The sequence below is a fragment of the Gallinula chloropus genome, assembly GCF_964237585.1.
Source record: "Gallinula chloropus genome assembly, chromosome: 4".
In the NCBI taxonomy this organism is placed as follows: Eukaryota; Metazoa; Chordata; class Aves; order Gruiformes; family Rallidae; genus Gallinula; species Gallinula chloropus.
The window spans coordinates 29,398,390-29,409,712 of record NC_140088.1 but is presented as its reverse complement, the minus strand read 5'-3'; the positions used below and the strand labels follow the sequence as shown (position 1 = coordinate 29,409,712).

The window sequence follows — 11,323 nt, the reverse complement described above, 5'->3', positions numbered from 1 at the left end:
AACAGTAAAATTTTGCTTTTATCTTTAGAAAGGGTATTTTAATTTTATTGCAATTGAGCAAAAGTTTAATATCATTTATAAATATTTGTGACAGGAGCCAGTGTATCTGTTACCCTACAGGTACTTACCCAGAGGTGGTATAGGTTCAAGCTTTTGTAACAGGAATGCTTCTAGCTTTGGCTGTACCATAGGCAACTGGCTGCAAATTAGCACCATTCATGAAATAACAAGAACATCAAATCTTCTCAGAGCATGAGGTAAAACAATAGTCAGAAAAAAACAGTCTCTCAGGTTCTCCTTGGCTTTTTTTTAAATTTGATATATAGCTGGGAATACCATCAATCTTAAATGGCTGATTTAGCTCAGATTTAAGAAAGTACTTAAATCACGCTGAATACTAAGGAGAATTTCTGCATGGCTGCTTTGCCAATATCTGGAAATGCACATACAAAAAAGATAGATACTTCTTTAAGCAAAAAGTATGCATATATATTCCTGAGCAGCAAAATAATTGTAGTTTAAATATACCCACAACATTTGTAATGTCAACATTTGATAGAAAACTCAATGTTTTTGCAACCCTTTTCAGAAATTATTCTCAGAGAAATCTTGAACTGCTGTATCAGTCATCACACCCTCTGATGCTATTTGTGATGTGTTGTATCCAGCAACTGTAAAGCATGTAGTCTGGATTACCATTTTTAAATTATAATTTTACATATTTTAGAGAAGACCTTAATCTGTGACATACAAAAGCTTTTTTGAGCATGTAACAGTCTTAAGGGTAGTCATCCCTTGATAACCCCTTATCATTTTACAAAATGTAGGGATTTAATATTGCTTTAACTCCTTGTTCAAAAATACACAGTGCACTAAAACTTAAAAATACCTGGAAAATTAATTTCTGACATTGCATTTACAGTAGTTTTAATGAGTGCTTACACATAGTTATTAGTCAAACAACCCTTCCTCCACCAGAAATAAAAACTAGCCTTATTTTTATGAGATGCTTGCTTTCTGACCTTTTAATAGTTCACTGTGAGTTGGCTGTGCCAAAATATTAACAAAAGCAGATACAGATTCAGACAAACAGATGGAAAATAATGCCATCTCAAAAATACCGAGTGAGGTCATCATGTTTCTCAGGAACTCTATTCTCAGCATTAAAATAAAATTTCAGGAAAACAACAGAGCTCTGATTTCCCTTTCACAGACCCTGATGCCAATCAGACAGGTAAATTCAGTCCTATTCTGTATTTCAGTGATCCTTTAAACCAATGGTGAAATGATTCACTCCAGTATGAGCAAAAGAACATCTTAAGAGCTTTTGATAACAAAATGACATGTTTTCCAAATAAGTTGATCTGAAATTTGAATTCCTGCCTTTTTTTCAGAAGGCTGTATCTCCATGATTACAAATGCTGCTGAAACCCTTTTTATTTGCATGTGGCTGCTTAAATCCTGCTCAGCTGATAGCCTCTAGATAATATAATGCTTTCAAAATGCTGGTCTTCTGCTTTTTCTTTCACTCTCTGCTCCTCCAAGGTAGACACAAGTTTGTCCCTTTCTTCAATCACCTTCATCATCTCAGTAAAAATTTCATCCTCTTCATTCAGATCCGTTTCACATTTAAGGCTGTCTAAAAGATCACAAAACAAGAAGTTAAAATCCAGATCACTCTATTGTTACACTTTGCATTTTAGATGTTGCTGTACAGCCTGCATTGCTTTTATAGTCAATGATAAACGAAGTAGTAGCGGTTCACATTTTTCTTAAGGTTCAGGGAAAATTTCTCCTGCATTTGCAACATTGAAGGTTGACCACTGAGGCTCATAATGTCTAAAGTAAATCTTTTAGTGAAATTTAGACTGGAAGGCATAAGAAAAGCATTACTTGTTTATAAAAACATTTAAGCTGGAGTTTAAATTTACTTTATACAAGGTAAAAAGACCAACTATGAAATGCAGTACCTAGAAGAAAATTGAAAGTATTTTTCAGAAAATGTATTGAAAACGGCCATCCCTTACAATCCAAGCATTTACAACACAAGAGGTTATTTGGGGGTATTCAGTGCTATGTAAGCCCCCTTCTACCTGCATTTCTCCTCCTCATGCTCTATTTTCTAATACTGAATGAACCAAGCCTAAACTGTAATCCCAAGAACCTAAAAGCAGTTCCAAAATACTGCAGTAACCAGTAATGCTGCAGTTCACATTACAGCAGATAACCTCTCTTACGTTCAGGTGGTCAAAGCTAATACTTTCCACAGCTGCCCATCATCCCATGTTAGCTGGGTGCTGCTGTCTGCACAGCACAATTAGAGGAGTTACACGTGCGAATGCTTCTGATCCAGCTCAGTGTAAAACTGGGCAGGTTAGCCTAGCTCTCCTCCCTAGAAGTCAGATGAGAGGATCTCACAAGTTACATTTTTTCCTGGCTGAGCAGCACTCACAGGAGAGCACAGGAGGAAGCAGGAGATCACTGGTCATTTTTGGAGCAAGCAGGGACTTGTAAGGGTATGGTCTGTCACCATGGGCTGCAGTATACTCTCCCCTTTGACTTACCATCAATGGCCATTTTCTCTCTCAGCTTTTGTTCCAACCTGCTCTGGTGGTCTTCCAATTCTAGCTCTTGGGCTCTAGGTACAATTAAAAGTACATCAGAGAATAAGGAGGGATTTTTTCAATAAAGAATCCTATTTCAACCAAGAGATTCTGTGTTCCATTTATCCAGTATTTTCTCCTCATGGGCAGCAAAGGCTGAAAGCTTTGCCTGTGCCTACACTGCCCTGCAACGCCAGAAGTCCCACTAGTACTGCGGCTACTTTTAATGTTACGTATCACATGAAGCTCCCTCGTACATCTCAACACTTCAGGCTTTAACCAGCTGTGCTTTGTTTGTGGCACCCACAATCAGTTCTGGACAGAACTGAATGGTCTCACAGGTGAAGGGCCCTGCCAGGCCCTCTGCACAGGAACAGATCCCAAGGCAAGGGCATTAACACATGTGCACACATCCAGACAACACCACTGCATGTCCTGCAGTGATAAAAGCAGCCTGGTTTGGGGGGTTCTAACTCTGCTTTGCAGACAGTGTGAGCAGGAAGCATTACTACCACAACACCCAACGACAATCACAGGGAAAAGAAATGGTTTGGTCCCTGACAGCACCAGTGCAGCTGGGGAGATATTGGGTTGCAGCTGGAGCTGGTGGCTGAGCTGCAGGTCCACACACAGCGTGGGGGGACTGAGTAATACAGAAATGATAAATGGCAATGGGCTGCCTGCACTGGTATGAAATCCAGGGGTGAGTAATGACTGCTGCAGCTCTCATCGCCTTCCCACATTGCCCAGGAATAGTGGAGAAATTAACTGAGAGTCATCTCCAACCCTCTGTTGAGTGCATTTCCAAGGAGGTGAGGTGAGGGAGCTACAGACAATATTGTTTCCATCAACCACAAACAGTGGCATCTAAAGCAGTTTTTATTGGCTTGGTATATCTGCTTGTTTCATCTCTGCAATGAATTCCTAGATCTTTTCTCCAATGTCCAACAAAACCTGAGATAAACTTGTCAAACTATTTTTCTTCCACAGGACAATGTGCCCCAGTGTTCATTAGACCCACATTATATATAGGTAGAGCATCTCTATACTGGTTTAGAGCATCATATAGGATTGAAATAATTGAACCACTGCAAGAGGGAAGGAAATCTAGAAATCTGTGTTCAAACCAGACTGTAGGTACTCTGGGTATCTTTATTCCATGAGAGTCTCAAACTGTAAGGTGTTCTGGTGTAATGTAAGTAGATTTTTCCTGAGTCCCCTCCCCACCTTCAGCACTAATACTTGTCCTTACTTACATAATCAGGAGCTCAGACTCGTAGCGCATTAATTTATTCTTCTCCAAGACCAGCTCAAACCATTCCTGTAGCATCTGAGTTTCATCCTTTGTGCCTGAATCTGTTTAAAATAGGAGAGTTAAGTGCGTGTTACCAGCTTTCCTTCCAAAGGTCTTACCATTTCAGTTCACTGCAAAGCCTTCTCATTTGTAAGCCTAGGTGAGGAGTTCAAATGTAGATGTTTCTTTAGCTGTATGCAATGTACATCAGTAATGTCTGGCTGTAACAGGTATAGCATTCCTGTCTACATTTGGTTGAAGACTGTAGTTTATCAGTTAGTTTATCAGATTTAAAACTACTTCTGTTTTGGAAGTTAGGTTTTCTCTTTCAAATAATCCTATTGACTTATTTTTTATGGGCGCTTTTTCTTTCTTAGTTCTGCCTTTGGTAACAGTTTCTGTGTTGACATTGGACTCCAGCAGCTGAACTATATGTAAAAATGGACATCCCATTAACACAATCAGACTTCAGGATGTACGTGCTGGCAAGTATCAACTTAGTCCACGCTTCCAGTGGGCATCAGACACAATCATATCTCCTACAAGTTTCCATTGATTTGCCAACTGGCACCTAAATCTGCATGTTTTAAATGCCAGGAAAGGCTTTGGGACAGGATAAATCTATTGGTACTGGCTGGTTTTGTAGCACTTTTGGCCGGGGTATCACTGGTAGGCACTAGTGACATCTCTCTCACAGAGAGCTCACAGCTCAATTGTGCCTTGTTGAAGAGGAGGACAGATTTCTTTTTCACCAGGTGAGGTACTTTACTGCTCCCCAAATGCCATCTGTGCAGATATCTTTGGCAATGGAGATCCTCTAGGTGTTTCCCAGTGGTAAGGACAGGAGTCATTCTGTCTTGAGGGCAGTTCTGTGATTTCCCGTCATGATTTGTCCCCAGTCTGAAGTTACCATGAAACAGGAAGATAAAGCAGCAGGAGAGGGCAGAACAATCCTGGTCTGATTTCTGCCCAATTTCATTAAAACTTGGCATTAAGGGATGTGTTCCTGTGGGATCTTCCAGGTCTGTAGCGGTGATAAAAAAATGCCTTCTCTGAACGACAGCTGGAGCAGTTCCTGCTAGGATGTGCCAGCGGTGGCTTCTCACAGATCCAGTGCAGGGACACAGCATTAGTATCGAGCCTTAGGCTTCTGTATGCCACCGTCATCAAAATGTTGTCTGGCTTACTGTCAGTAAAAACACTGAAGCTGCAGATGAGTGTTATGTCCTGCACACACACAGAGGGTGACTATTCCCTCTCTACTGTTCTCTTCATTAGGCAAAAATACGAGGGTTTTTTTTTTTTTTGTTAGTTTGTTTCCTCTTTACACTTTAAAACCTCTGCATATCTAATTAAAGACTGTGTATCATAGGTGCAGAGAGGTACACACTTTGCAAAAACGCCACTCATTTGAGCAAAATCCTCAGTGCAAATTGAAATAAAACCAGTGCTTGTTTTTCCTCCTCCTATCCCACAGAACACCCCCCAAGTGTCCCCAGGGGCAATTTTTCCCTGAGCATTTCAAATGTTTCTTAATAATAATGCTAATAGTTATTTAAGTCTGATGGAGTGCTTTATGCCTTCCAAGGACTGAACAGGCCAATGAAGACTTTTGAGTTCTACAGTATGACAGATCTCTTTAAAGGTTAGAGGGAAATTTGTGGTTTGTCTGGTGAGCCATACTGGCTTTTTCTTACAGCACTGCTAAAGCAAAACTTTCTTTCTGGTTTACCCAAGTCTCTTTTAACCTGGATCCCATTTGAAAGTCAGATATTCTTCTAATTACATCATGTCTTTGTCTCTATTAATGCATTTTGAGGGAATGACAGGCTGTAGAGGAATATTTACTGAACACTGTTGTCAAAACCTCAACCTTCTGTTCTCCAGAGTAATGTTACACATCCCTCTGTATAGCAGTTACATAGCAATGGGGGCTTGGCCAGTTTGGCCAGTTTGCACCTTTTCAGGAACAGCTAAACCTCATATCCCTTACTCCTACAGCTTTTCAGCAAATTCCTTTTAACTCTGTTGAAACTTCTGAGAAGTCTTGAATATGCCCCTTATGAAATAAACTAGCTGCAACATGTGCAGATATTTGTTTACCTTCAAAACCAGGAGAGATTTCTTAACATTCTCTCAACACAGATTTTCTTTTTTACCCCCACCCTTCATGATTTGTTTAGTCAACTGATCCGTTATGCTAATTTCAGTGGAAAACGTGTTTCGAGATTTTTATTTCTGTATTTTCTTGTAGGCAGAAGATCTCCATAAGCCTCCACAAATGTCAGTGGAAAACAAAGCCACGGTAGCTCAGTGATTTATTATTTGGTATTTAGAACCAAAATAAAGGGAATAAGGAGCATGAAAAATTATTCATAGGACTGATTTTTTGTAATTCAGGAATTGTTGTCACTACAATTAGAAGATCATCAAAGCCTCATTTTGCTCATCAGTCTTCATGGCAGTTGTTTCACACCCACGCATGTTCTCTTCTAATTCAGTTGAGGAGCTAATGAATAACTCCCCCTAACAAAGGGGCCATTCATCCAGGGCTTACAGAATTATTAGAGGAGAGTTGCATAAATGTCACTGAAGACTAGCATTCGCAGGCCTGTCTCTAAATTTGGTTATTCACAACCTTTGCAGCTCAATATTATTGCTGAACTGTGATCGTTTTCTAATTACCTTAATAATACCTATTAAATCACTTGAACCGCATAAGCGCAGACCTGCTTAAATACAACAACCTAATAAACACTGGTCATTCATTAAACAATAATGCCCATTATTTTAAAGAAGATTGAACAGAATATTAAGCTCGCTGAGTCCTGCATCGTTACATGTGTGTTATTACAAGCAACAAAGCACTTGGATTTTGTTTGGGAAACTTATGGCTTCGTGCTTTTGCACCAGAAGAGTTATTAAGACACAGTAACATCCTACATATCTGCCCTATTTGTAACTGGCCACCTACACACAAACAATCAACAGGGAGAAAAAATAGTACTTTCACCTTAATGAGGGCAATCCAATTACTAAGGATGGGAAGAGAATGAGAAGCATCAATCTGTTGGCAGACAGCCTTCTTTAGGAAATGGGATTGTCAAAACAGCAAAAACAAGAGGTGGCTCTAGGCCATTTATCCTGGTATTCAGCTTCTATCCCAAGAGCTAGAAGCCACTTACCCCTCTATATAATAGCATCCACCCTTATACAGATCAGCAGTGAAGAAAAAAGCTAACACTCCAAATCCTCACAGTCTTTTTAGCAGACTTCCTTATAGGTTGCAAGGTGGGTGCTGTTTGATAAACCGTTATGTTTTCATTTAAGGAAAAAACAAAGAAAAGATGAAAGCCTTTAAAATAGCTTTTGAAATAGGTTAGCACTATCAATTACAGAAAATCGGTTAATAAATATAAAAGGTCAGACAAACACTCTTACCAGACTGATTAGTCCAGTGTTAGAATAGAGGTGACAAGTGCTAAGAAATACAGCATTAAAAAGGCCAGCACATAGAGATTTTGCTGCGTTGCCTAGCTAGGACAACAACAAGAACAGGTGACAAAACTTATCTAGGTTTTCCGTGTTGTGCAACTGCCTGTCATGAAAGCACAAGGTTCAGCTTCTAAAACAGAGGTAAATAAAGACATGGTTGCAATTGGGCTGTCTGCTTCGCAGGGTCCTTTCAGCACAAAACCACAGTCTCCTCTGAAGTTCCATACATGAACAGTTCCCCGTTTTGAGTCTGGCAGGAACACCCAGATATCCCATCCCTATGTAGGAGGTCTCCCCAGCTTCACCCCCTGTGCACTGAGGAGCACTGATAAGGCTGGTGGGATGGCACTGCTTGGGACTGCTGGTTCAGACAAGTGAATACCTTGCCTCTGACTGGGGCAGGGACAACATCCCTGCTGTCTTCCACCCTTGGAAGGAGGGGAGAAGACCTGTGCAAGTTCAGGTCTCTGTGTCTGGGTGCTGCCGTTGCTATAGCACGGCCACTGGCTCTAATTGTATTAATGGCATTTCACACTCTGGGAGAAGTCATTAAGGACTCTGTTACTAGGCACGAGCTGCTGCTGGCTTGGTAACTGATACAGCTTCTGGAAACCACACTGGTTCCGTCCAGAAGATGAAATTAAGCTCACAATGGAATTTTCAAAAGTGGGGGTGAAACACAGATTTGGGTTCAATAGCAAGGAAAAAATATTCCAAATCTGTGCTAACCAACAGAAAATTCACAGCACTGAGCATAAGGGTGCTTCAGCTAACAGAGTTCAAGGAAAAGGGTAAGCAATGATTTTTGTTCTTCCATTTATCATTTGATTTCAGATATTGTACTGAACTCTACTTCTGTGACAACCATTTAAACCCCTCTGCTTTGAAAAATATTAATATATAAATCACCAAACAAACATATACCTGATTCTCCTCTTAGTTCTCTCTCCAGCTTGACACCAAAAATCTCCAGAGCTCGTTGTCTTTCCTCCAATTCTTCTAGCTGGCGCTGGATTGCCTGCAAAATTGTAGTGATATAAAAGCTACAAACATAGCTTAAAAATTCAGAGACAAAAGCTGGTCTCAGTGATTTCAGAAACAGGTCTCGGGAGCCACGGAATGTGAAAGCTCATTGAGTATATCGGGCGTGATAGCAATTTAATAATCCCACTAAGTATCCATTTACATTTTTATGTGGGTAAGTATCATAGGTACTGAAAGAACCTCAGTTTTTCTGAATTTTAACTCTCCCATTGCAAAAAAAAAAGAGACAATTTCTTTGTCTCACAAGGTGTTCAAACTCAATACCTTACACATTTGGAGGCACATATTCTGAGCTGCTACATGAACAAAGCTCATCCAAATATGGAAGGTTTACAGCTAGAAAGTTTTGCTGTCTGTGGGGTTTTGCAGGTCTTTTGCTTTTATATTTCACAAGCTTTTGTCACAAGGGGGAAAGTGTCTTATAGATAAGATGTGATAATTCAGTGACAGAGGTGCCATGTGGATAATAGGTGTGCCACACTTTAACAGTGTGAACTGCTGGAGAGAGAAGCTCAGCCGTTCCCACTCCAGGCTAAGTCAGGGCTTACCCAGCCAAGCCACCAGGAACAGCCTAACAAATGATGGTTCAAATAGCCTAACAAAAGATGGTTCAAAAAGTTTGGATTTGGTTATTTTGACAAAGCAGTAGAATAAAAGAAGGCATGTACACATCTGATTTACCTTGAGAGAATTTGCACTCCTCAGATAAAAATTTAGTTGCTCTTACTTTGGATTAAGTAAGATACTATTCTTCTTTCCCATGGATTTTTTTTTATTTTCCATCATGGATTTTACAGTAGCAACTAGATAGCAGTACTTTCTAAAATCCACTGTCTGGTTCAAACACAAAATTTCTCTCCTTTTCCATTATACATTCTGCAAAAGCAGTGATGTCTACAAAAATGGAGATTTCAGAGTCACATCTGAAAAACATCTTATTAGTTTTCTATTTTAATTTTGTATTGGTACAAAAATAGCAAGTGGAAGCTCCATCCAAAACTGCCCACCTGCTATAGTAACACAACAGAAGATGATGGACAACTGTGCCTTCAAAAAGCCTGCTCTCACCACTACCGTATCTTAATTACAATTACAACCTGAATTAATGAGATCAAATCTAGCTCAGGTTTCTCTGCCCTGTGCTACAGTAGACACACACAAAATGCTAATGGCCACGCAAGGCATTATTTTGTGTGTGTATATATAGATAATATAAGTGAAACAGATAAACCTAAAAATTCTGACACCTGAGAGAACGGGCTGAGACCAAAGTCATGCAGAAGTGCTTTCCCAAATCTTTGAACTGTAATTGGCAATAATAAAACATTAGCAGAGTCCAGAACTTTTCCAGCATTTTCTGAAGAGCTGGACCTATACACTATGAAGTGATTTTCCATCATCAAGAAAAAAACCCAGTAGACTTTGAGTGTTTTGGTAGAGAGAGAATAAAAAACCATCACTGTATTTTTTTACCCTCCTGTAGTATGTAGGTGTAATAGCTGAATTTATTTCCTTCTCAGGGTTGCTATAATTTCCCCTCTTCAGTGTATTCTCTCTATTTTTACCAGTCACTATTCCAACTTATTCCTTTTACACAATTACAAAATTATGATGATGTCCCGTGTCACATGTGAATTTGCCACATACAGAGGTGCAAGGCTCTGACTCATTCATTTTTCTGCTCCTGATGTTTTGGGGCAATTCCAGCACAGCAAGAAGACAAGCAAAGCCCACAGTGGATACCCCCATGTTGTGTCTTTGCACGGCAAGGTTCTGATGGAAGAGGGAATGTGCAAAACAGACTGAACATAGCCAGGGAGTGTAATAATTGTGGGAAATCTCTGTTGGGATGTGGATTTTAATGATAATGCTTAAAATACGTGATTCATGGAGGTGAGCAATAGAATGTTGTGGCTTTGCATGGTTGGGCACAGGTGAAGGAGGGGGTCTGCAGGGCTGGGTTCTGCAAGAAGCAACTAGAAGCTTCCCCTATGCTTGATAGAGTAAATGCCAGCTGGGCTCAAGGCTGGACCTGCCAATGACCAAGGCCAAGCCAATCAGCAATGGTCACAGCGCCTCTGTGAATCATACTGAAGAAAAAAAAATGCAAATGGCCTCACTAGTCACTCTTGGGAGACAAATGGGACATCTGGGAGCTACATTTTCACCTGTGCTTTGTGAAGCCTCTTCAGTTCCTCTTGTTTAATCAATTGCCTTGTCTCCTTCTCAAGCTTCCTTTGCCTTCTGAGAGTCCTTTTTGCCTGCAAAAGATGAGAGAAAGGAAAAAAGGGCAATCAAAGCGTAAGTATGCTATTACAGGTTTTCTCAAACCTTCCATGGAACCACAGAATTGTTGAGGTTGGGAGAAAAGTCTGGAGGTCATCCTACCCAATTTCCCTGCTCAAAGTGAAGTGAGTTACTGCAAGGTGCTTGGGGCAACCTAACTGAAATGAAAATATTAACGTAGGAATATTTTCATGCATTTGCTTACATTGACATTATAGACTCCTAGCACAACCCTGAGTGTGAACTTTGTCTGTCAATAAAAAAAAGTCTGAATCACAAAGTTGACTATATACAACATATTACTCTAGGTATCTCCTACAGACATCCCCATGATCAGGGAAGAAGCCAGGCACAGGCAGTGGGAAGCAACAGTTTAAGTAAATTCAACTCATTTCTACTGCTGTAGCTGCTAAGTAGTAACCTTCAGATCAGAGCAAGAGAGACGTACCCACAAGAAACAGCCATCACAGGACACAACCTGAAGCCCTATGAAACATTCCCCAGTGCTGTTTTGCTACTGCATTACAGATGTTTTTTGCCTTTCCCCCAGGGCAGCTGCCACTGCTGCCAGGAAAGCAGGGCAGCACATGCAGTGCTGGCT

The 11,323-nt window shown here is 40.3% G+C and overlaps 1 protein-coding gene across 3 annotated transcripts in view; it reads right to left on the bottom strand.

The window, feature by feature from the left end:
* Positions 1 to 1,454: 1,454 nt before the first annotated feature.
* The window catches only part of MICAL2 (microtubule associated monooxygenase, calponin and LIM domain containing 2), a gene marked incomplete at both ends in the record, with an annotated part of 99,340 nt that continues 89,471 nt past the window's right edge, over positions 1,455 to 11,323 (bottom strand). For all 3 annotated transcript variants that reach the window (XM_084263858.1, XM_084263859.1, XM_084263860.1), the window contains 5 exons: positions 1,455 to 1,639; positions 2,565 to 2,638; positions 3,860 to 3,959; positions 8,317 to 8,410; positions 10,605 to 10,697. In XM_084263858.1, the coding sequence (XP_084119984.1) occupies positions 1,455 to 1,639; positions 2,565 to 2,638; positions 3,860 to 3,959; positions 8,317 to 8,410; positions 10,605 to 10,697 (546 nt within the window). The remainder of the gene's footprint in view (positions 1,640 to 2,564; positions 2,639 to 3,859; positions 3,960 to 8,316; positions 8,411 to 10,604; positions 10,698 to 11,323) is intronic.